The sequence below is a fragment of the Lynx canadensis genome, chromosome A2 (genome assembly GCF_007474595.2).
Source record: "Lynx canadensis isolate LIC74 chromosome A2, mLynCan4.pri.v2, whole genome shotgun sequence".
NCBI classification, from domain to species: Eukaryota; Metazoa; Chordata; class Mammalia; order Carnivora; family Felidae; genus Lynx; species Lynx canadensis.
The window spans coordinates 139,578,045-139,605,286 of record NC_044304.2 but is presented as its reverse complement, the minus strand read 5'-3'; the positions used below and the strand labels follow the sequence as shown (position 1 = coordinate 139,605,286).

The 27,242-nt window shown below is 36.8% G+C and overlaps 1 protein-coding gene across 18 annotated transcripts in view; it reads left to right on the top strand.

Annotated features, from left to right (window-relative positions):
• Window positions 1-27,242, top strand: part of CADPS2 (calcium dependent secretion activator 2) — a 540,447-nt gene that overhangs the window by 360,031 nt on the left and 153,174 nt on the right. For 11 of the 18 annotated variants that reach the window (XM_030308334.1, XM_030308332.1, XM_032592437.1 and 8 more), the window contains exons 10-12: window positions 20,670-20,778; window positions 21,771-21,971; window positions 23,426-23,434. In XM_030308334.1, the coding sequence (XP_030164194.1) occupies window positions 20,670-20,778; window positions 21,771-21,971; window positions 23,426-23,434 (319 nt within the window). The remainder of the gene's footprint in view (window positions 1-20,669; window positions 20,779-21,770; window positions 21,972-23,425; window positions 23,435-27,242) is intronic. The other 7 variants (XM_030308335.1, XM_030308333.1, XM_030308325.1 and 4 more) reach the window with 1 other exon arrangement.

Genomic DNA, 27,242 nt, shown 5'->3' with positions numbered 1-27,242 from the left:
ACAAAGTGTGAGCAGGGGAGGGACAGAGACAGGGGGAGATACAGAATCCAAAGCAGTCTCCAGGCTCTGAGTTGTCAGCACAGAGCCCGACGTGGGGCTTGAACTTACCAGCCGTGAGATCATGATCTGAAGTCGGACGCTTACCTGACTGAGCAACCCATGTGCCCCTAGTCTGGTTTCTTTAAGGCATGACCACATGAACTTGATATATGTCTCAGAGATCTTTAGAGATGAAACCTTTTTAAAAAGATGAATAATTTTAAAAACCTACATTAAAATCTATAGCCACGATACTATCCATTAGAAATAAAAGGGATACTAGCTAAAACTACATTTATAGGCATCTCTATCTTCTCTTTCTCAGGTTGTCGTTCATTTACATATCCATTCAGCAAGTACTTTAAACACTGTCCACTGTGTTCTTAATGGGAAAGAAACAACCTAGGGGAGACAGGGAGGGAGCCGAGCGAGGCTGGGAAACAAGCCGAGACAGCAAAGCCAACAGCCCTCCCATCATTCACAGCAGAGAAGCATATGGCCTCACAATCAGTTCAGCCCCCAATGAAATGATCCTTGGAATACGCAAAGGAAGAGAGTTGAGAGAAGGAAGATGGGTTCCTGACAGCTGGGTCTGGTGGTTGGGAGACTGCTGCTCCACAGGCAAGCCAGTGCCAGTGCTCCACATCAGTTACCTCTGATTGTCTGAGAAACCCTGTGGCACGCATTATCGTGGTCTCTTTTACAGAAAATCAGACTGAGGTATAGAAGAGTTAAAATGATTTTCCCAAGGTCACGTCAAAGATGAGCTGGAAAGAATAAGTAACTGAGGAGGAATGAAAGTGTGACTTTGATTTTGCAATAACAGACTCGTGTTAAACCTGGCCTTTGAAGGGGACTTCACTTCCACTTGAAATACAGTAAAACCTTGGATTGAGAGCATAATTCATTCCGGAAACATGCTTGTAACCCAAAGCACTTGTATATCAAAGCGCATTTCCTCATAAGAAATAATGGAAACTCAGATGATTCGTTCCACAAACCCAAATATTCACATAAAAATGATTATGATGCTGTAATGTAATACAAAACAATAAAATGCACAATATAAAGAAAAACAAATTAACCTGCACTTACCTTTGAACACCTTTGTGGCTGGTGTGAGGGAAAGGAGAGAGGAGGGTTATTGTGTAGCACAACTTTCACTATCACTAAGGGAATCACTTCTATCTATTGGCTCAATGGAATCTTGTTCTTTAAGTGCAGATTTAACAAGGAACTTATCCAATGATACTTGCTTTTGCCTCCTTTTAAGGATTTCGCAGATATGGGACATTGCATTGTTAAACAGATTTATCATTCTCGCACTGCTACTGCCTTCTGGGGGTTGTACTTTTCTACAAAGTTTGCCACATTTTACACACCTCCTTAATCTCTTTGAAGCGAGGGGTTCCTCTGCCTTTATCTCCTTCTCCTCTGCAGATGATATGCAGATGTTAGACTTCTTATAAAATCTTGCAATTTCAGCCACTTGCATACCTCATTCACACTTCTCGATGATTTCCTTCCACCATAATCATCATCTTATTGCCTTTCTTTTCAACTTTTTCTGCATGGGGGCCATTGTATAAGCTCACACCATGTTGACTACAGTATTAATAAACTCTTGTAATATACTGTACTTAACGTAACTGGCAATAAGGTAACAGAAGAAAGGTCTTTATTTACAGGCAGCCTGACCTAGAATGAAGCAAAGCATTCCTAAGCTTCCTCTTGTATGGAAAAGCAAAGGACTATCCATAAATGCTTTGAAGTGACAAAAATACACCAGTGCCAGTTGTGGGCACCTTCCAGTGTTCTGAAAAATCACTGATTTCTGCCAAACACTGTGGCCTGAGCCCAAGCATCTGAGCATGGGAGACGATCACCCACAGTCCTGCACAGAGAGAGAGAGAGAGAGAGAGAGAGAGAGAACAACCCTTTAACAAGTTAAAATTTACTAGAAATGTTTGCTCGTCCTGCAGAACACTTGTAGAACAATCTGTTGGCAATCCAAATTTAATGTACCTTAATATGATTATATTTAGAGAGCTCTTTTCTGGCCAAATTATCAGAAATATACCCCTTTAACTATCATTCTCTTTACTCTGCTTTTTTTTTTTCTTGGAGACAATTCACGACTCAAAATTGTTTTAGATATCTCTTTGTTTATTTGTGATTGAGTCTTCTCCATTCTCTCTGTGTGAGATTGATTTCATTTTTCTAATTTTTTCTCTGATTCTGATGCTGGGGGATTTGTTGTAATCCTCAAGAACTAGAAATATTCACTCTAGATGCTCAGTAAATATTTGTTGAATGAATAAGAGAGTGTGAAATACTCATAAGAATGGAAGAAGATATGAAAATTATAAATGCACGTGAAGCGAAAGTCAGTTATTTACCATTCTGATTAGTAGGCAAGGAAACACTAACTCCCAGATCTGTAAAAAATACCAAAGAAGGACAAAATACAGCTTTCTAAAAGACCAGATTACATTCACATTAGTCTTCAAACTGTTTCATTAATATATTGTCCCTTAAAATAATTTTGTGCAACTTCTAGATCATTATAACTTTTCACCATAAATTAGTTGCAGTGGATATAGTTTCTAACATAAAACTGTTTATCAATTGTAAGCATGCCTAGTAGAATCTAAATGCTGTTGTGAATCTATATCTACCTGTAACCGTGGAAAATTGAATATCAGTAGATTTTTCCCCTCGAGTTCTTATTTCCATGGCTCTTTCCCAACAGAAATTTACTCTTAGGAAATAAATATGTTTTAGAATCCTATCTGATCACTCTATCATGCTTCTCTGCAATTAAAAAGTCTACAAAATTGGAATTAAAAAAAAAATTCCTGTGAAGTCCTAACCACTGGTGTCTTAGAATGTGACTTAGTTGGAAATAGTGTTGTAATTAGGATGAGGTCATAGTGTAAAAGAGGGGGGGCTCTAAGCCAGGATGACTGGTGTCCTCGTAAAGAAGAAGGTGTTTGGGAGTAGTCCTGCACACAGGGAGAGTGTCACGGGTAGGTGAAAGCAGAGGTGGAGATGATAGTTCTACAAACTAAGATATGCCAAAAATTGCTAGTAAACCACTAGAAGTGATGGGAGAGACCCAGGATAGATGGTCCCTCACAGCCCTCAGAAAGAACCAACCTTGATTTTAAACTTCTCACCTCCAGAACAGGGAGACAATAAATTTCTGTTTACGCCACATAAACAAACTTCAACAGAGAACAGATTGCTAACAGATGCAAAAAAAAAAATAACATGGGAAAGACAAAAAGCGCCTTTCACTAAAAATAGCTCCATCATTACATCTTTTTTAAATATTTTGTTTTGAGAGAGAGAAAGCACATTGCATGAGCAGGGGAGGTCCAGAAGGAGAGACTCTCAGGCAGGCTCCATGCCCAGTGCAGAGCCAGATGCTGGGCTTGATCCCACGACCATGAGATCATGACCTGAGCTGAAATCAAGAGTCAGATGCTCGACTGAGCCACCCAGGTGCCCCATCATTACATCTTTATATACTAAACACCCAGATTTATTTCCCCTTCTCCCTCTGTTTGAACAAACCAAGTTAGTTAAACTACCTCACCTGAATAAAATTAAGACTGAAAAGGAGAAAGCAAACTGTTATAAAAAAAAAAGGCTTTCAGTATTAAAAATTATTTTATATTGATGTATATTTGCAATGATAGGTAGCAGAAAACTGATAAAAGCATATAAATATATGACAAAATTTAAAGGACAATTATTAAACAAAGTTTATTGGAAATGCCCATCTTAATGAGCTGGATATGGCTTCCCTTCCCAATTTAACTGTAAGTGAGTATTTTTCTAAAATGAGAAAAGGTTTCAGACTGACTCCTTGTTTATAGTGTTTGAGATATAAGCATGAATGAACTCGGCTCACCTAAGTAGGTTTATGGAAATGGTTTTGTCACATCACTCAGTTTCTCAACCGGTGTGTGTGTGTGTGTGTGTGTGTGTAAGTTCCTAAATTAGATTCCCCCAACACATAGTGATATATCATAAAAAATATTTTTAATATTCTGTCATCTTATAACTAAATTAGTTCCTTTCATAGCTTTGTCGAAAGCAAAAAATGCAAAAACCATCTAATTTTCAAATACTTTGTTTTGCCTCTGAATGTAGAGCACCACAGCACTGCAGCTGGAAAAATTCCTATGCACATCTCACTATATAAATGCCTGCTAGAAAATGAAAATTGGGTTAGAGAGAGCTGTTCATTTCTACTTCTCTCCAGCTTGAGTTTGAAGAGGTAAATCCTGTCAGTTCTCTAGTAGGAGATGAAGGGGAATCAATGAGGATTTCCTGTCATTTGGCGAAATCAGACCTTGCAAGATCACTGTTTGAGGATGGAGAAAGGGGCAGGGTAGTGTGGAGACCTATGGAGACCTATCAAAGGATTCTGTAATATTAAAATCAAATATACTGATTTTGTTTAATTTATAAGAAACATGGACACTATTGAAAAGTGAAAATGAGAGTTGGCTGAGATTAATAAAAGAGCTCTAAAAAATAAGGCAGAAAACAAGTTGATGTCCACAGTTTAGGTAATGTACAGAATGAACACGACATAGATGGTCAGTAATATGGAAGACCAGAGAAGCTCCAAAAGTGTGAAGTCAAAACCCTACCTACCTATACTAAGGAAAGAAAGCCAATACTCAGTATGACCAAAATCTGCTTATCTAAATGGGAAGAGAACACAGATAAAACAGAAGTAGTGATAAGAGCAATGGTGAAAATAAAAATAAAAGGAACATTTTCTGATATTTCAAAGAAATTAGTCTGCAGAAATACAGACTTCCCACATTTCAGGAAATTTAGTGAGAAGAAGGTATTTCCAATTTCTTCTAAAACATTTTTTCAATTAAAAATGTGTGTTGAGTGTTACACTCAAATACAGAAATTAGTGGAGTTAGATCTACAGAGAATTAATGGAAAATTGACTTGAGAATTTGGTATACATCCAAGATCTGTAAGTCACCTTCCTGAAAATATATAAAGAGGAGCTCCTGGTATTTGAGATGAAGGAGTATAGTTTCTCGGGAATAGGAAACTTAAAATAGAAAAGAATTAAAGAGTAATGATAGAAAATATAGCTGAATCTCTATTAATGTTATAAAATACTTTGAGCCCAACACTTGTAAACATGAGGATTGTTCCTGAACAAGTTGTGGATGTATGAAGTAATTATAACAAGATGTGAAACATAAACTCAAAGTTAATGAATGCAGTAATAAAAACAGGCTGTACTCCTCAAGTTATGTAAGAAATAATCAGAAATTAGTTTATATTTTCAATAGAGAAAATACGGGGTCAACTCTGTCCTTGAAAAGTTTTAAAGTCTACAAATTAGGATGCCTAGAAAACTTTAGTAAACATAAAACAGAAGACAGCAATAGGTATGTAAATTGTTACTATGCATGTGGTAAATAGAAGTTTTAGGAGTCAGATTCTCAGAATGGGATTAAAAAACAAAATCCATATGTATGGTGGCTTTCCGGGATACACCACAAAAAAAAAAAAAAACAGTAAGAACACAGAGAGAAAGCATGACAATATTTAGACTAAGGAAACTTTAAGAGCAGTATTAAACACATCAAAGGGTTATAATTTTATATTCATTAAAGATATCATCAACAGTTAGTATAAAACAAATAATGGTTGTTAAAATGTCAATACTACCCAAAGTAATCTACACATTAAATACAATCCTAATCAAAATAGCACCGGCATTCTTCACAGAGCTAGAATAAACCCAAAATTTTTATGGAACTGCAAAAGACCCCATATATAGCCCAAGAAATGTTGAAAAAGAAAACTAACGCCGAAGGCATTCCAATCCCAGACTTTAGCCTATATTACAAAGCTGTAATCATCAAGACAGCATGGTATTGGCACAAAAACAGACACATAGACCAATGGGATAGAATAGAGAACCCAGAAATAAACCGACAGATATATGGCCAACCAATCTTTGACAAAGCAGGAAAGAGTATCCAAAGGAAAAAAGACAGTCTCTTAAGCAAATGGTGCGGGGAGAAATGGACAGCGACATGCAGAAGAATGAAACTGGACCACTTTCTTACACCATACACAAAAATAAATCCAAAATGGATGAAAGACCTAAATGTGAGACAGGAAACCATCAAAATCCTACAGGAGAAAACAGGCAGCAACCTCTTTGACCTCAGCCGCAGCAACTTCTTGACATGTCGTAAGAGGCAAGGGAAAGAAAAGCAAAAATGAACTATTATGACCTCATCAAGATAAAAAGCTTCTGCACAGCAAAGGAAACAGTCAACAAAACTAAAAGGCAACCTACAGAATGGGAAAAGATATTTGCAAATAACATTTTTTTTAAAGTTTATTTTTGAGACAGAAAGAGACAGAGCATGAATGGGGGAGGGTCAGAGAGAGAGGGAGACACAGAATCAGAAGCAGGCTCCAGGCTCTGAGCCATCAGCCCAGAGCCCGACGTGGGGCTCAAACTCACGGACCATGAGATCGTGACCTGAGCTGAAGTCGGACGCTTAACCGACTGAGCCACCCAGGCGCCCCATATTTGCAAATAACATATCAGGTAAAGGATTAGTATCAAAAATCTATAAAGAACTTACCAAACTCAATACCTGAAAAATAATCCAGTGAAGAGATGGGCAAAAGACACGAATTGACACTTTTCCAAAGAAATCCATATGACAAACAGAGGCATAAAGAGATGCTCAATATCGCTCATCATCAGTGCAATACAAATCAAAACCATATTGAGATACTACCTCACACCTGTCAGAGTGGCTAAAATTAACAACTCAGGAAACAACAGATATTGGCAAGGATGTGGAGAAAGGAGAACCCTCTTGCACTATTGGTGGGAATGCAAACTGGTGCAGCTGCTCTGGAAAACTGTGGAGGTTCCTCAAAAAATTAAAAATAGAACTACCCTACAACCCAGCAGTAGCACTTCTGGGAATTTATCCAGAGGATACAGGAGTGCTGATTCATAGGGGCATATGCACCCCAATGTTTATAGCAGCGCTATCAACAATAGTCAAATTATGGATATAGCCCAAATGTCCATCAACTGATAAATGGATAAAGATGTCGCATATATTTATTTATATTATGTTATGTTATACTATATATGTGTGTGTGTGTGTGTGTATATATATATATATATATATATATAAAATATGGAATGGAATAGTACTTGGCAATGAAAAAGAAATCTTTCCATTTGTAATAAGGTGGATGAAACTAAAGGGTATTATGCTAAGTGAAGTAAGTCAGTCAGAGAAAGACAGATCTCATATGATTTCACTCATATGTGGCACTTGAGAAATTTAAAAGAAGACCATAGGGGAAGGGAAAGAAAAATAAGTTATAAACAGAGAAGGAAGCAAACTATAGGAGACTCTTAAATACAGAGAACAAACTAGGGTTAATGGGGGTGAAAGGTTGGGGGGGGGGGGATGAGCACTGGATGTTGTATGTAAGTGATGAATCTTGGGAATTTACTCTTGAAGCCAAGACTGCACTGTATGTTAGCTAGCTTGACAATCAATTAAAAATAAAATAAAAGGCAAAACAAATGAAACAAATGATGTATTGAATATGTACCTGAAGAAGATAATAAAAGAATAATGCATAATGCCTCAAATTACTTGCTATTCAATTTCTTTCTCTCTTATAACCTTAGTAGTCTTAGTAGTCTTTGATTATAGATTCTTACATATAACTGTATATTTTATAGCTATCTTAAATGATAATGTTACCATAGAATATATGAGGTAATTGGCTTATGTGGGAAAACAGGATAAGCTTTAGAATGCCAATTATAAAATAAGGTGGTATATTAGAAGGAGTACTAACTGTATCTGAGGAGAGTTATGTTTCTAGACTCAAGATGACATTTTCCTTCTGAGTGACCTTGGGAAAGTCAGTTTGCTCTTCTGTGAACTCTGGAGTAGAGATCATTATCTCCAGGGCCCTGAACCCCGATCCCCCAATACTAGTATGTCCTATGGAATAATCTTATTTTTTCTTTTCATTGAAGCTTAACTCTGGGTTTTAATTATTAGTGATTTAGTGAGATCTGAGTCCTCTAGATATCATAGTCTCTAGTTTCCAAATGTTCTTAAGATCCTCCCCACCCAACTGAAATCTATAATTCTATCAAATGTAACAGTATTTTATTCATTAATATTTACTGATTAAATATCTTGTAGAATGTTAGGACAATACTATCAGAAAGTAAACCTACAATGCTGAGAAATCCAATCCCATCTATACTATTACATAATACATATCTTACCATTTTTCCTGATAAGTTTTCAATTTGCAGTGCTTTATAATATTTCGGCTTTACCTTTTTCTTATAGTACAAACATAAAATATAACAAGGTCTCACATGAATCAGATGTTTTTGAGGAAGTTAAGAATTTCTTTTTAATATAATCACTCCCTAATTGCCGTTTCCCAATTATTCTTTGATATTTCATTTTGTTTTTTTCCTAGTGATCTTGTGATTTTAATGGGTTTCTTAGAACTGTGATCACATCGTAGCTATTGGTATACCTGGAAGACTAAGACCTGTTCCTCCTTGGCTCTTAAAAGTGGGTCCATCACACTCTGGGTGCTTCAGACAGCCTAGTTGGATAAAGGAATGAATTTAGCCTCATGTTTATTGTTTCCTGAACATTTTAAGTACAGTGTTTGACATTTAAAAAAATCTAATATTACTTGAATGGTAAGTGGAGGAGGATTCATTTAAGAGTTACAAGTAGGGGGGGCGCCCGACTTCAGCTCGGGTCATGATTTCGCGGTCCGTTGGTTAGGGACCCGCGTTGGGCTCTGTGCTGACAGCTCGGAGCCTGGAACCTGTTTCAGATTCTGTGTCTCCCTCTCTCTCTCTGACCTTCCCCCATTCATGCTCTGTCTCTCTCTGTCTCAAAAATGAATAAACGTTAAAAAAAATTTTTAAAAAAAGAGTACAAGTAGGGTAATTTGGACTGTTAGACTATTAGTATTTTTTTCAAACAAGGTAAGTATGTGATATGTCCTAACAAAGATAATAGATTTTCAAACGTTGGCTGAATAATTTTATTAAATTGAAATAAGTTTAATTTCCTAGAGAAATTAAAAGGTAGGGACGATATGCCAGGCACTGTGGGAGCCAGTGAGTCACAAAGAGACAACAGCCAAGTAAATGCAGTTAGGTGTGAAGGGGACAAGTTTGTAAGGGTGCTAGAGGGACAAGGAGGGCTTACTAGATTAGGAAATCTATATAAATCATGCAATTTCAAGGGTGGAGGTGATCTATTCCTGCTTGGGAGTTCAGGTAGAGAAATGAATAAAAGTGGACAAGTCTTGTTGGGGAGCCTGTCTGGAGTACCAAACGCAGTGGTAACTATAAATTCTGACTAATATTTGTGGGAGATTTTTGCAAGCCGTGCAGAGAAGGCAGACCTTTCTGTGCTAGTCATCTTTCTCCCAGCAGATTCCAGATTGTTCCTGTGGTGATGTGTCAGGAGACTTTCTTTCAGCCAGGTTTATATGATTCTTCCAAATGAAAGAATAAAAAGGGGAACTTTTTGGATAATTGGCTCGATATATTTCCTGTTTTGTTAACAATTGGTCACAGAAGTATTACTTCGTGTAGTAGTCCCCTGAAATCTAATAATTATATTTTAATTATAAGACAAATTTGAACATTTTTTTTACAGTTTGTATTTCAGCTTTATGCTTCCTGTTAAGAACATCTGAGTTTTTTTTTTAATACGAAATTTATTGTCAAACTGGTTTCCATACAACACCCAGTGCTCATCCCAATAGGTGCCCTTCTCAATACCCATCACCCACCCTCTCCTCCCTCCCACCCTCCAACAACCCGCCCCATCAACCCTCAGTTCTCAGTTTATAAGAGTCTCTTATGTTTTGGCTCCCTCCCTCTCTAACCTCTTTTTTTTCTTCCTTCCCCACCCCACTGTCTTCTGGTAACTTTCTCAGGATCCACATAAAAGTGAAACCATATGGTATCTGTCTTTCTCTGTATGACTTATTTCACTTAGCATAACACTCTCCAGTTCCATCCACGTTGCTACAAAGGGCCATATTTCATTCCTTCTCATTGCCATGTAGTATCCCATTGTGTACACAAACCACAATTTCTTTATCCATTCATCAGTTGACGGACATTTAGGCTCTTTCCATAATTTGGCTATTGTTGAAAGTGCTTCTATAAACATTGGGGTACAAGTGCCCCTATGCATCAGCACTCCTCGATCCCTTGGGTAAATTCCTAGCAATGCTATTCCTGGGTCATAGGGTAGGTCTATTTTTAATTTTTTGAGGAACCTCCACAGTTTTCCAGAGTGGCTGCACCAGTCTGCATTCCCACCAACAGTGCAAGAGGGTGCCCGTTTCTACACATTCTCGCCAGCATCTACAGTCTCCTGATTTGTTCATTTTGGCCACTCTGACTGGCGTGAGGTGATACCTGAGTGTGGTTTTGATTGGTAGTTCCCTGATGAGGAGCGACGTGTTGAGCATCTTTTCATGTGCCTGTTGGCCATCTGGATGTCTTCTTTAGAGAAGTGTCTCTTCATGTTTTCTGCCCATTTCTTCACTGGATTATTTGTTTTTTGGGTGTGGAGCTTGGTGAGCTCTTTTAGATTTTGGATACTAGCCCTTTGTCCGATATGTCATTTGCAAATATCTTTTCCCATCCCGTTGGTTGCCTTTTAGTTTTGTTGATTGTTTCCTTTGCAGTGCAGAAGCTTTTTATCTTCATGAGGTCCCAGTAGTTCATTTTTGCTTTTAATTCCCTTGCCTTTGGGGATGTGTCAAGTAAGAACTTGCTGCGGCTGAGGTCAGAGAGGTCTTTTCCTGCTTTCTCCTCTAGGGTTTTGATGGTTTCCTGTCTCACATTCAGGTCCTTTATCCATTTTGAATTTATTTTTGTGAATGGTGTAAGAAAGTGGTCTAGTTTCATCCTTCTGCATGTTGCTGTCCAGTTCTCCCAGCACCATTTGTTAAAGAGACTGTCTTTTTGCCATTGGATGTTCTTTCTTGCTTTGTCAAGATGAGTTGGCCATACTTTTGTGGGTCTAGTTCTGGGGTTTCTATTCCATTGGTCTATGTGTCTGTTTTTGTGCCGATACCATGCTGTCTTGATGATTACAGCTTTGTAGTAGAGGCTAAAGTCTGGGATTGTGATGCCTCCCACTTTGGTCTTCTTCTTCAAAATTATTTTGGCTATTGGGGGTCTTTTGTGGTTCCGTACAAATTTTAGGATTGCTTGTTCTAGCTTCGAGAAGAATGCTGGTGCAATTTTGATTGGGATTGCATTGAATATGTAGATAGCCTTGGATAGTATTGACATTTTAACAATATTTATTCTTCCAACCCATGAGCACGGAATGTTTTTCCATTTTTTTATATTTCCTTCATAAGCTTTCTATAGTTTTCAGCATACAGATCTTGTACATCTTTGGTTAGATTTATTCCTAGGTATTTTATGCTTCTTGGTGCAATTGTGAATGGGATCAGTTTCTTTGTCTTTCTGTTGCTTCATTATTAGTGTATAAGAATGCAACCGATTTCTGTACATTGATTTTGTACCCTGGGACTTGGCATGTATCAGTTCTAGTAGACTTTTGGTAGAGTCTATTGGGTTCTCCATGTATAGTATCATGTCATCTGCAAAACATGAAAGCTTGACTTCATCTTTGCCATTTTGGATGCTTTTGATTTCCTTTTGTTGTCTGATTGCTGATGCTAGAACTTCCAACACTATGTTAAACAACGGTGGTGAGAGTGGACGTCCCTGTCATGTTCCTGATCTCAGGGGGGAAAGTTCTCAGTTTTTCCCCATTGAGGATGATATTAGCTGTGGGCTTTTTATAAATGGCTTTTATGATGTTTAAGTATGTTCCTTCTATCCTGACTTTCTCGAGGGTTTTTATTAAGAAAGGATGCTGAATTTTGTCAAATGCTTTTTCTGCATCGATTGACAGGATCATATGGTTCTTATCTTTTCTTTTATTAATGTGATGTATCATGTTGATTGATTTGCGAATGTTGAACCAGCCCTGCATCCCAGGAATGAATCCCACTTGATCATGGTGAATATTTCTTATTATATGCTGTTGAATTCGATTTGCTAGTATCTTATTGAGAATTTTTGCATCCATATTCATCAGGGATATTGGCCTGTAGTTCTCTTTTTTTGCTGGGTCTCTGTCTGGTTTAGGAATCAAAGTAATGCTGGCTTCGTAGAATGAATCTGGAAGTTTTCCTTCCCTTTATATTTTTTGGAACAGCTTGAGAAGGATAGGTATTATCTCTGCTTTAAATGTCTGGTAGAATTCCCCAGGGAAGCCATCTGGTCCTGGACACTCTATTTGTTGGGAGATTTTTGATAACTGATTCAATTTCTTCACTGGTTTTGGGTCTGTTCAAGTTTCCTATTTCTTCCTGTTTGAGTTTTGAAAGTGTGTGGGTGCTTAGGAATTTGTCCATTTCTTCCAGGTTGTCCAGCTTGTTGGCATATAATTTTTCATAGTATTCCCTGATAATTGCTTGTATTTCTGAGGGATTGGTTGTAATAATTCCATTTTCATTCATAATTTTATTTGATTCATCTCCCTTTTCTTTTTGAGAAGCCTGGCTAGAGGTTTATCAATTTTGTTTATTTTTTTCAAAAACCCAACTCTTGGTTTCACTGATCTGCTCTACGGTTTTTTTAGATTCTATTTTGTTTATTTCTGCTCTGATCTTCATTATTTCTCTTCTGCTGGGTTTGGGGTGTCTTTGCTGTTCTTCTTCTGTTTCCTTTAGGTGTGCTGTTAGATTTTTTATCTGGGATTTTTCTTGTTTCTTGAGATAGGCCTGGATTGCAATGTATTTTCCTCTCAGGACTGCCTTCGCTGCATCTCAAAGCATTGGGATTGTTGTATTTTCATTTTCGTTTGTTTCCATATATTTTTTAATTTCTTCTCTAATTGCCTGGTTGACCCATTCATTCTTTAGTAGGGTGTTCTTTAACCTCCGTGCTTTTGGAGGTTGTCCAGACTTTTTCATATGGTTGATTTCAAGCTTCATAGCATTATGGGTCTGAAAGTGTGCATGGTATGATCTCAATTCTTGTATACTTATGAAGGACTGTTTTGTGACCCAGTATGTGATCTATCTTGGAGAATGTTCCATGTGCACTCGAGAAGAAAGTATATTCTGTTGCTTTGGGATGCAGAGTTCTAAATATATCTGTCAAGTCCATCTGATCCAATGTATCATTCAGGGCCCTTGTTTCTTTATTGACTGTGTGTCTAGATGATCTATCCATTGTTGTAAGTGGGGTATTAAAGTCCCCTGCAATTACCTCATTCTTATCAGTAAGGTTGCTTATGTTTGCGATTGTTTTATATATTTCAGAGCTCCCGTATTCAGCGCATAGACATTTATAATTGTTAGTTCTTCCTGATGGATAGACCCTATATTTATTATATAATGCCGTTCTTCATCTCTTGTTACAGCCTTTAATTTAAAGTCTAGTTTGTCTGATATAAGTATGGCTACTCCAGCTTTCTTTTGACTTCCAGTAGCATGGTAGATAGTTCTCCATCCCCTCACTTTCAATCTGAAAGTGTCCTCAGGTCTAAAATGAGTCACTTGTAGACAGCAAATAGATGGGTCTTGTTTTTTTATCCGTTCTGATACCCTGTGTCTTTTGGTTGGAGCATTTAGTCCATTTACATTCAGTGTTATTGTAGAAAGATATGGGTTTAGATTCATTGTGATGTCTGTAGGTTTCATGCCTGTAGTGATGTCTCTGGTACTTTGTGGTCCTTGCACCATTTCACTCACAGAATCCCCCTTAGGATCTCTTGTAGGGATGGTTTAGTGGTGACGAATTCCTTCAGTTTTTGTTTGGGAAGACCTTTATCTCTCCTATTCTGAATGACAGACTTGCTGGATAAAGGATTCTCGGCTGCAGGTTTTTTCTGTTCATCACATTGAAGATTTCCTGCCATTCCTTTCTGGCCTGCCAAGTTTCAGTAGATAGGTCTGTCACTGGTCTTATCAGTCTCCCTTTATAAATTTGAACATATTTTGATTTTACATGCAAACCCCATCAACAAACTTCTTTTCCTGGAATGTGGTGAATATAATAGTTTTTCTCATATATATGAAAGCTAGACCTATTATTCAGAATCTCTATAAAAAATTAGAATTGAAGGATTAGCAAAAGCATTTGAATTGGGGTCTTGGCTAGTCTTCAATGTAATGGTAAGAATGCTTTTATGGAAAACACCTAGAAATGCTGGGTAAGGTATAATACACATCTTTTTTACATGCATATCTGACCTGCAAGAAGAAAGGAAAACCTCAGGGACCAAAGAGTGAAGCTTGTGAGTTGACTTTGTAGCTGTATTGGGGCTGGACACACAAGGGTGTTGATGTTGGTTTGTAGGGATTTTACTGTTCACGCAAAGAAAACATACCCTGAGGCATACTCAGAGTGGGAATTTGGATAAGGGATCTTCTCATAAAGAACTTAAAAGATCTAGATCACTGAGAAATGTGGACTAGAAAAAAAAAACTGCCCCCAGGCTAGTAAATTTATATTTGGCTCTAAATATGGAGTAAAAATGACTCCTGAGAATTTATAACTATTAGCCTGTACTCAGAGAATGTTGAAGTTCTAATTTATTTTATACAAATTTAAGGGAGAAATGCTCAAGTTAAGAAATAAACATAAAAAGTACTTATGGATTGGTGATATATCTGAGGCATCTGACATTTTTAAAAAACTTTTTGGAGAGATGAACCTTTAAAGTAGGTTTTATAAAATATCCACAGATAAAATGGTGTTGGATATGAGCTCATAATTTAAAATCACAGAACAATAAACCACTTATTTATACACCCAAGAATTTTAGTAATAACTATCATATGTATAAACTACAAAATAATTAAACTTAGGGTGATGAAATTTATAAACTGATTCAAAACTATAAGAAAACACACTGTGAAAAATGAACAAGCAGTTTTGGAATAGGACAATGTGGAGCTAGTAAAAATTTTAAAGTCATTGAAATTATATCTTTATTGGACAGGTTAAACAGTAGGTTAGACACATCTAAAGAGAAAATTAGTGATGTAATTAATGATAGAATATTATAATCTTAAGAAATTACTCAGCATAGAGAAATGAAGAAGCATAAAGTATGCAGAGGTTAAAAGGTAGGAAAGAATCTACAGTTCCAAGATACTTGTGATAGAATTTGAAGAAAGAGTAAAGGGCAAATGAGATAGAGTCAACATTTGAAAAGATAATGAATGAGATTAAAATTTGATGAAAGTCACAAATTATCAGATACAAGAAATACTACAAATATTAACCAAGATAAACATTAAAGCTCCCTAAAATTTCACAGTAAAACTATGGGATAACAGGACTGGCTGGCTCCATTGGTAGAGCATGCAGAGTCATGAGTTTGAGGCCCCTTGATCTCCGGGTCGTGAGTTGGAGCCCATCGAGGGTAGAGTTTGCTTTTAAAAGAAAATTTTTAATTAAAACACAGGATAACAAAGATAAAGAGTACATTTAGGAGAAATTAGAAAAGGCAAATTCACTGCAAGGGAACCACAGTCAGACTCTCATCAAACTTTTCAATATGGATTATGTAAGGTTTCTGATGATGGAATATCTTCAAAGTGCTGAAAGATTACTAGCCTAGAATATTATATAACCAACTAAACATTCATAGGGTAGGGGCTCCTGGGTGGCTCAGTCAGTTAAGCGTCCGACTTCGGCTTGGGTCATGATCTCGCGGTCCGTGAGTTCGAGCCCTGAGTTGGACCCTGTGCTGACAGCTCAGAGCCTGGAGCCTGTTTTGGATTCTGTGTCTCCCTCTCTCTGACCCTCCCCCGTTCATGCTCTGTCTCTCTCTGTCTCAAAAATAAATAAACGTTAAAAAAATTAAAAAAAAAACATAGGGTATAATTAAAGACATTTTTAAAATAAAAACTGACTCAAAAAGTTTTTACTAAGGAAGGAAATTGAACCCAGTGATGGTGCGTGCCTTCTTTTTAAGCCTTCTTTTAAAAAACTGGTCATGCCCTAGGCAACAGAGAAGGTTTCAAAAAACACTAAATTTCTGAATCATTCTGGTCACAATGGAATTACTTTAAAACTCAGTAAGAAAAATGTAACCACACATCCACATATGAAAGCACACTTGTTAATAGTTCATGTATAAAAAAGAACTAATGAAATGAGAAATGTTTAGAACTGAACTAAGGAAAATGCTGTATGATAACTTGTGAGATTAAGCTAAGGTAAACTTAGAATAAACCTAGATATATATGCATTTAGGCTTATCGAACCTATATAACAACTAAAAATGAGTAAGCTAAGTAGATGAATTAAAACATTCATAAAAGAATAAGCCCTCCCAAAAAAGAAGGGAGAAATAATAAAGATAGCAGAAATTAAGAAATAGAAAACAAAGAATAGGGAGGAGTAACTAAATGCAAAGATACTCCTTGCAGGTGCTCAAAAAGGTAAATAAATCTCTTGCAAAACCGATTATGGGAAAAGGATTTGAATGACTGATAACATTAGGAAATGAGCAAACTTATTTAATAAAGTAACCCACAGAAAAGAAATCCCAAGTGGCTAATAAAAATAGGAAATGTTCAGCCGTATTAGTAATGAGAATTCAGAGAATTCAGAGAAATTCAGAGAATAGAGACATACCACGTACCATTCGTCAAAGTTGGTAAAATATTAAAGACTCAAAAACCAAGTTAAGCAAAGATATGTAGTACCAGGAGCTCTCCTGGACCCTTGGTGTATGTATGCACTGGAAAGTAGTTTTGTAATGTCTACTGAGGATGTAGATACACATGCCCTACAGCCTAGCAATTCCCTTCCCTGATGTAGCCCTTTAGGCAGCTCTAACACATGTGTGCAAGAATGACCGTTGTGGCACTATTTTTAATGGCAACAAGTGGAAGGTACTGAAGGCCATCATTAAGACATTGGGTAGAGTGTGGCAGTTCAGATAACAGAGTAGGTATCAAGATGGCTAAACATCATGTTGAACTTTTGGGGGGAAAAGTTGCAGAAGAAAGATACATGATTTATTCATACAGAGTGTTAAAATGTGTGAAGAAGTACTTGATTTTCTCAATTTACTTATGTGGCAATTGTGATTTGTGATAAATACATACTTGGTCTTTATCCCCATTCTGGCATAGAATCCTTGTACTTTTCTACTGAGTGGTAAAGCTGTCTTATGTTAATGAGATGATTTTAGAGCCCACCTAAGCATGGGGGCTGTTTGCCTAGAGAATCAACAGTGTGATTAGAACTGGAACTTTCACTTCCACCTACCCCCCACATCCTCCCAGACCTCAGGGAGGAGGCAGGCTAGAGGCTGGATAAATTGCCAATGACCAGTGATTTAATCAATCAAGTAAGCCTCTATAATGAAGCCTCTGTAAAACACCAAAATAAGGGGGTTGAGAGAGCTTTTCAGGTTGGTGAACAGATGGAAGACTTAGGAGGTTGTGGGAAACCCTGATCTGTAGCCAGTCAGAAATACAGGTAATAATTTGGACTAGTGTCTGAAGTTCAAGGAGAGAGGGGCATCTAGGTAGCTCAGTCAGTTAAGCTTCTGACTCTTGATTTAAACTCAGAGCATGATCTCATGGTTTGTGAGTTGGAGCCCCTGCAGTTGGGCTCTGTGCTGACAGCTCAGGACCTGCTCAGGATTCTCTCTCTTCCTCTATCTCTGCACCCCCCTTCCCTTCCCCGTGCCCCCCCCCCCACGTGCTTGTACTTAAAAAATGCAGTACAAGGGGAGAGTGGTAAGAACCTCCCATCTGTAGGTTACAGTCTGGGTTTATGACTGGCATCTGAGGGGGAGTGGGGTGGGGCAGTCTTGTAGGACTGAACCCTTAACCTATGGAATTTGAGTTCTATGTGCTGTGTTGGTATAGTGTTACAATTGAGCATATTGTAGGATACCCAACTGGTATCCAGAGCATTGCTTGTTATTGGTGTGGAAACCACCCTGCCTATGTATAAACCAGGTTGGAACTGGGTCTAAGAACCTAAAAATTTATGTAATAAAAGTTGTAAAAACATGCATGGGAATAATAAACACAAAATCCAGCATGATAATTACCTTTGTGGAAAGAGAAAAGAAAAATGGGTTTGAATACACACACACACACACACACACACACACACATACATTAACTGTATCCAGACAAAAACCTTTAAATATGTATGTGTGGGTGTATATGTACATTTATATGTACATATGTGTGTGTATATGTATACACGCACACAAACACACACACATATATATTTTTTTGTTTTTTTAAGTAGGCTTCACACCCAGCTCAGAGCCCAATATGGAGCTTCAGGACCTGAGTTAAGATCAGGCTTAACTGACTGAGTAACCCAGGCACCCCCATAATAGCGCTTTTCAGTAATTAGTATAAATATTTTCATCTGTATCCTGTTCATATGTATGTACAGCGTTTATCCAAAAAAGTACACTCTACATTTTTGTTTTTCCACCTGCTTTTTATGTTATATCTTAGAAATAAAGACATGTCCTGGAAAAAAAACTCTGTCGTAAGTGCTTTGAAGGCCGAATAGCATTGTACTGTGTGATCATGTTGTAGTGTATTTAACCAAACCGCTATTGGTTTTTCCAGTTTTTGCTTACATTCAGTACTGCAGTGAACATACCACGCATGCATCTTTGAATATTTTCCATTTGTTTACTCAGAATAAGTTCTAAGATTTGCTGGATCAAAGGGATTGCATAATAAACAGTGAGGCTTACCTACTAGGAAGTTTCCAGCAGGCTGGAAACTCAGGAGGTGATGCTACAGTCTTGAAGCAGAATTGCCTCTTCCCTAGTGACGCTCAGTTGTTGCTCTTCTCTGTCAGCCCGTATTGATAGGTAGCAGTTCTTTGCTGAATATATGTTTTGCATACATCTTAGTTTATGGCTTTGCCTTTTTACTTCTTTTTTTTTTTAACATTTATTTTTGATAGAGACAGAGCACAAGTGGGGGAGGGGCAGAGAGAGCCAGAGACACAGAATCCAAAGCAGGCTCCAGGCTCTGAGCTGTCAGCACAGAGCCTGATGCAGGGCTCCAACTCACAAATCGAGAGATCATGAAGGCAGAGGCTTAACCGACTGAGCCACCCAAGTGCCCCTCCTTTTTACTTTCTTTGTGGTGTCCTTTAATAAGGAGAATTTCTTAACTTTAGCATAGTCTGTGTAACTTTTTTCCATAATTAGCTCTAGAGCCCTCTTTAGTTTTTGTGTATTGAAAGGTATTTTTTTGTGTTTTCTGACTTTCATTTATGTTTAAAAGTGGAAAGGGGGCATAATTCACATTACCCAAACTGTTTTCTATGGAATCCTGTGTTTTAGGGTATTTTGCAGTTTAAGTGTTAATCCACCAAACATTCTTTTCTCCTGCTGGGAACAGCACTTCCCCTCTCTATTTGGGGGGAACGTCTCAGAGCCCACCTGTTGGAGCATTTGACATTCTTTGCCACAGATGTAAGCTCTTGACCCATACTGGACTAATGTCAGTTTTACCCTTAGCCGTAGTGATTGGTCCAAATATGGCCTTAAGACTCCAGGTGGGACAGTCAGGGAGGTGACTGAAGAGCTGTTGGCCACCGTGGTTCTAGGTCACTGAGACCACAGCACACGAAAATGAGGCCAGTTTCAAAAGAGAGGTAGAATGGAGACACAGAGTGATCTTGGCAGTGTTGAGTCTCTGGCTGCCAAAAAACTCATTCCACCCTGGACCTTCCTGTGGGTTTGCTTATGTGGGCCAGTAAATTCCCAATTTTTATTGAAATCTTTTTATTTGTTTGTTTGTTTGTTTATTTTGAGAGACAGCACACGTCTGTGTGCACATACAAGCAGGTGAGGGGCAGAGAAAAAAGGGGAGAGAAGATTGGAAGCAGGCTCTGCTGACAGCTGAGAGCATGACGCAGGGCTCCAGCTCACAAACCGTGAGATGATCATTACCTGAGCCGAATTCGGATGCGTAACCAACTGAGCCACCCAGGCGCCCCTGAAATCTTTTTTTTTTTTTTTTGAAGTCTGGAAATAAGTACATTTTAAAGTGTAGTTCCATGATCATACACATTTGAGAATGCTTCTGTTATATCTTACTCTTAGAGATTCGCAAAGTATGTTAGCCTACTAAAGGCCATAACAAAACATGCAGTAGAAGAAGCCTGTTTATCTTTATTTAACCCAGTGATTCTCAAACTTATTTTTAACATGAATACTTTTTTATGATGCTTCTATTAATGTCTCATAGAATCTTGGCCAGCAGATCATTGGCTTGGGAAATGTTATCGTAGGCATGGAAGGGCCTAACTGCAAGCTGGCAGAGGAAAGGTGCTTTCATTTCTGAGTTAGGTTTTGAAAAATGCTAACACCCATTGAATTTTTAAAATTTGGCAAAGAATCCTCTGATTAAAAAATAAAAGAGATTTAATGTTAGCAATCTGAAAACCTTCTCTTGTGCAGGTTAGCCAGTATACCTTCGCTATGTGCAGTTATAGAGAAAAAAAGTCTGAACCACAAGAACTAATGCAGCTTGAAGGATACACTGTGGATTATACAGATCCCCACCCAGGTAATTCTAAGCCGAATCTCTTTCTCTGCCATGTATTCATGAAATTCTCATAACTCTCCTGTCTCTGTTCTACGTTTCAAGCTCCATTGAATGAGTAGGGTGCATATTTCACTGAGGTACCTGGACAAGACTTCATGAGATTCGACTTCTATCTTTCTGCGGACTACTTAGCTTTAGGCTAAACTCATCATTTCTGTCGTCTTTAGGACAAGGGTGCAATAGTGAAAGTTACAATAATTGGAAAAATTCTGTGAGCAATATCAGCACTGCTTACATAAACTTCTTTAGTGGAAGGCAAAAAGTTACAAGAGACAAATAGGGAAAGAAATGACCAATGAACTTTTATGTAGTCTATCAATTTTTTCCCCAATAGCACATTCTTATACTTCTCTCCTTACCTCCATATTAATACTAGGTATGTAGTAGACATTTGGTGTCTAAAATTGGTAAGAGAATGAATTAATGAATATGTGGCCATGAATGAAATTAATAAAGCAATATTAAGGAATACATAGATTTAATAAATGCAGAGATTAAAAATTGCACATAGATGAAAAGTAGGAATCTGTGATCATGTTCACTAATTGGTCAGTGAAAAATGAAAAACGTCATCTCTGTGAAAGAATTTTGCGGAGGATAAGATGCCATAGAGATAAAAGCATCATTTTTGCCTTTTCTGCTAAAATTACCATATATTTCTCCTGCATCTAGCATTAGAAATGTGCCAAGAGAAGACTTTCTTCTTTGGCCTGAGCTTTCAGACTACACTATGGAGTAGGTTTATATGGCTTGCATAATGTTACTGTGCCATGAACTATTCGTTTCCCTAGGCTATTTTTAATTTTTAAAGTAGTACGGAAATTTAAACTTTTCTTAGTAGCATCGAGCTATTGATATCAAATTCATTCTTTTCTATGAGACCATTTAGCGAATGAGCTTAAAACTCTGCCAACTACATAAGTTTTTTTAATGATGTCTTTCTTTCTCCACAGGCCTTCAGGGTGGACAGATGTTCTTTAATGCGGTTAAAGAAGGAGACACGGTGATATTTGCCAGTGATGATGAACAGGATAGAATATTATGGGTTCAGGCCATGTATAGGGCCACAGGTCAATCATATAAACCCATTCCTGCGATTCAAACCCAGAAACTGAATCCTAAAGGAGGGACTCTCCATGCAGATGCTCAGCTTTGTAAGTTTTGTTAAAACATAATTTCATTATCAATTAATAACCTTAATAATATATAAAATTGCCTGAGGCAAATTTGTTCAGTATCATAGTTTACATCATTAACGAATTCCTAATTGAATAAAAATAGTTTGTATTAGTCATAGAATCAGCTCTCTAGTTTTTCATACGGACCTGGAATAAATGGTGCCTGGGTTTTCAGTTACAAATTTGCCAAGCATTGGGGTACATTTGGGCATCTCAAGGGCATATAAGAAAATTCTCCAAAACTTCTAAAAGAAAATTTATTTTAATACTTATAATTGTAACTTTTTTTAGTGTGTTTTACAAAAATGGAAAAAGTATTGCAAAATTAAATGGGCATTGATAGGACTCCAGAATACCAAAATCATGAACCGTCACTTTCTAGGGTTGTTCTTAACTCAGAAGAATAAGAGGGCTATTTTCTGTTGTAGATTGACAAAAAAGAATGAGTCATCAAGCCAACTTTCTTTATCTAAATACCTTAGTATTCATGTCATTCTTTTTATGCTAATTTAAATCAAGAATTTTATTCTTCATTTGAATCTACAAGTGATTAATAACGAATGATGTAATAATTACAGAAACGTTTTCGAACACAGCTTTAATAATCATTAAACCCAGATATTCTAGTTTGTTACACTTGCAAAACTTCTCTGGTCTCTTCTGTAATAAGACTTTTTTTGGTATGACTTTAAATTCAAATTTTGACTTTTCATTCAACACCCTTTACTGTTAAGGTTCTTCTCCAGGAGAGTAACATCTTGATGTGCATTATTTTGTTCTCCACATCAAATAACTACTCTCTTTTCTTTTTGAGCCCCCTTCAGTATCACATCTAGGCATCTTAACGGTACATAAGGCCAAATAATTAAAGATGGAATATGAGCTCAACTCCAATTACCTTTGTGTTATACCATATGTATAGTATATATACACACATAAATATATATACATATACATATAGTATATATACACAGGCACATATATATACACACACCACTGTGTGTCTGTGTGTGTGTGTGTGTGTATATATATATATACACACACTGTATATATAACATATATAAATATATCTATGTAAATATACATATGTATATACACCGTATATATGACATACACTTTATGTTAGCTAACAGGACAATGGATTATTTTTTAAAAAACTAAAATAAAAAAGAATACTGATCTTGACCTCTATCAGAGAAACCATTTAACTTTCCAGAGAGTAGTTAGCCCTTAGTATTTTCTTCATTCCATGACTTCCATAGCATTCCTTTTTCTTCTTTTTTGGTCATCTCTTGGAAGAACAGCTTTTAGAGTTGTTCTTAGTTAATAGAAACTAAGAAGATAACATGAAAATAAAGTGACTAGTTACAGAAATAAATATTCTCCTAATCTATTTAACTATGCTTTTTCACTCCTTTGCTGACCTATAGCTGGTAAAGGTGAGTGTTTTCATGATTTTCTTTTTGCTTCATTGTATTAAAATTTTTGTAATAATGTGATTGTTGAAGGAATATCATGGTCTTATTTACAATGCCAGTCTCCTACTTTCTAGGCAAACCCAGAATATTTAGGTTAACTTTGCCATTTATGAAACAAAAACGTATATTTTTGCCACAACAGAGAAGTAGAAACAACCTAATATCTACCATTCATATGGGCATAAAGGTCATGGCTGTGAAGGTATTACAACAGCCTGCAAAACACTACTCAGTAATGTTACGTGGAAAAATACTAAATTGTGTGTATGGTATTTCACTGTGTTAAACACAGTTTTATAAATAGAATAAACTATTCACAGTATATGAGTTTAATTAAAGGGGCTAGTTGCTAGTCCATTTCCTCTATTTCCTGAATTATCTTTGAAGTATTTATGTTATAACCTAAACCTTTTTTAGAACTAAACATTTTTTAATGTTTAGAGATAGTCAGAAAAAAATAATAAATTTATAAAGTCTAACTTATTGGAAGATAACCTTATTTTAGGATATAAATAAAGGTATGTATTTATAGATTTTTCTAGTAAGTGAATCTATTCAACTTCCCTGTTTCTTCAGCTTTCAGGATATTTAGAAATTTTAAGAAAATGGAGTAAACTGAACAGATAGAGAGTCGGCTTGATATCCAGTTTCTCTGCTTCAAATAGTACATTGCCTTCTGCCAGACTGACAGGCAGTCTTTGATTAAACTGTCCTTTTCTATGCAAAGCAACTGTTTTTCATTTTTCTCTCATGTATATAATGCAATACAGTATGTATGTAACACACTACAGTACAACACAGTTCATTTCCAATAATGTCAAAAAAGAACCAGAAAATTTACCTTTTTATTTTAAACCAGATTAAAAAAATCTTGAATTAGAATATAAGCTTACATTTAATTTTATGAGCTTATTTTCTTGATTAATCTAGTAAGTTGAATTTCACACTTCATAGGTATGTTTTATCTTACATTGAATATATTATATATTATAATATACTATTTCAAATAATGCCTTGCCTGTGATTCTAGTCTGTATGTGTTGATTAAAATTGTCTTGTGAAAATACTCCTTATTTGTTATTCGTTGCAGAAAGCAAGATGTGTAAATTCATACATCCGGTTTTAATTTAACAAAAACAAGCTAAGAAATTATTTGGATCGATAATAGAGGTGTGAACAAACTCCTAATTAATATACGTATCAACATTTATCTTTGGTGTTCAGCATAATACATGTGTACATAAAACAAAAAATATTAACCAAGATCTACATAAAATTTTGTAACCTGGAACTTCCTATTAGTGGCTACGTGGGTGCTATAAAAAGACAAGTGGTCCTTATCTGTCCCATGTTTAACTTCATGTGAATTTTCAAGCTCATTGAGAATTTGACCTAAAAGGAAAGTATAATCAGATGTGGGTATCGGGAAATGCAGCTACCAGCAAACTCTTAACCATAGGACAGTCTTAAATCAAGTTATTGTATTTGAAAAGATTCATATGCTGCTTAGTTCAGTTCAGGATTTTGCAGAGGAGGAGATGCACTCTTAGGTAGCAACACCTTTTTCATAGTCCTTTTGGTACCTGAGTCCCAGGTCTGAACACCAGAGTGTTCTCAGAATGCTAAGGGATGCCTGCCTCTTCCCCTGCAGTGTCACATTTGCCCCTCCCTCACATCCTTTTCTCCCCTGTTTTATATTCTAATTTCTCTCAACACCAAGAGCAGCGAGCGTACATGCGTGCACACACACACACACACACACACACACACACACACACACCATCCTTAGAATTAGTTGCAAAAGAAGAAACATTTCAGTTGATTTTTAAAAAAAATTTTTTTAATGTTTATTTTTGAGAAAGACACAGTGTGAGCAGGGGCAGGGGAGGGGCAGAGAGAGAAGGAGAGACACAGAACTCGAAGTGGGCTCCAGGCACAGAGCCTGACGCGGGGCTTGAACTCACAAACTGTGAGATCATGACCTGAGGTGGAGTCAGACACTTAACCAACTGAGCCACCCAGGTGCCCCTTCAGTTAACTTTTTTCCCCCTCACATCCTGAACTCTGACTTCAAGTGCCTATCCTCGTGTTTGCATTCTTCAGCACACAGGGGCCGGCTGTGGTCAGTGTCTACCGAAGAGCCCCCTCCCACACACCACAGGGGGGCCTACCAGCCTGCTAATAGTCCTCGTGTTATTTCCTAGGCTAGCTGTTTTCAAGTCAGTGTTAACTGTTTAAATTGGTACTGTCAGCCTACTCATTCTTTCCCCTGGACTTCCAACAGCTGTTACCCTAATGACAAATTTAAATTTTCAGGTTCCGTTTGAATAAGCCTCTATAATTCCATACATCTATAGCAAATAATAATCTTTCTCAATTTGGGTTTTATTCCATCCACTTTTACCACACCTGGTGACAGTACCACCTAAAGACGCTGACGCATATAGCCAACTGTTACCATAGAAACTCTCCACCAGTATCCTCAATTACCATGTCCCACATCTGTAGTTAGTCCATAGGTTAATCATCACAATTTGTGACAGTTTTGCAGTGCATTGTTCAAGCTCAAATCTCGTCGGTTTCTTTTGATAATTTTCTTACACCGTTTCGGAAGACAAACTGAACTGAAATTTGTCCTTATCGGTGAACGTTTGATTAGTGCCATGAATAATTTTTCATTTAAAACTAGTCACCATAATTTTGTGTTATAATAAACATTAATTGAAGATAATCGAGTATAACCCAGTTTTAAAGCCGGTCTCCAAGCTTTGCATTTGGTATGTGATTGATATCCAGATGATATCTCTGCATTTTCTAAGAGTAAATGTAGATATGTTACGCCAAGAGAAAACTACATGAAAATATTCTTGTACAGAAATAAGAAACTAGATAGTATTTCAACAATAGTTTTCCTATTGTACTTTGGTTCATGAGCGGGTGTTTTAAAGTGAAATATTTCTCACACAGAGATCAAAACTGTTGCTTTTTCAAAATTTATTTCTTCATGAATTTATAGAAACTAATGAATCAGTGGTGCATCGTGAAATATATTTGCATGAAGTATTTCAAATTGTGCTTATAAGGTATAAAAAGAAAGTAGAACAGCTTGGTCTTTGCAGCCTGTATTTTGAAGATGGGGCAATCCCTAAGAATACATTTCACTTTCATGGAAATATAGCCCCAGCGAGATTGTGGGGTTTCTTTCTTTAATAGAATTTTGTTGGCCTGCATATTTTATCACTGTCGATATGGAGTCCATTTTTGTGACTTAAACTGCTATTAGGAATATTTTTATCACGAAAGCCAATTGTTGGCAAAGTAATTTTTCATTCATGTGTGTGATTCAGAAGGGCTTAACACATAGGTAAATGTGTGGTTTAGAGTGACATTTCATGAGGAAAATACTTCGTAAAGTAAATTCATTTTTAAAAATACGATTTGATTGCAGAAATGAACCATAAGTCATATTTTTCAGGACCTTGTAGATTTTAAGACTGTAAACACTTTGCTTTAAAATGAAAAAAAATTGCTTCTATAAACCTCTATAAAGGGTGGAAGCAAAAAGAGAATTATGTACAATGTATTGTATGTATTTATGTATGTAATGTATGTATTTTGTAGAAGTGTAAAAGAATTGTGGATTTTCTGTGAAATTTATTGTATATCCTATTCTCAACAGATAAGCCTTAAGTGAGTGTTATTTTTAACTTCTTGTTATGACCTTCTCCGTTGAAAGAAATAATGAATAAAATTCAGATGTTTTATAAAA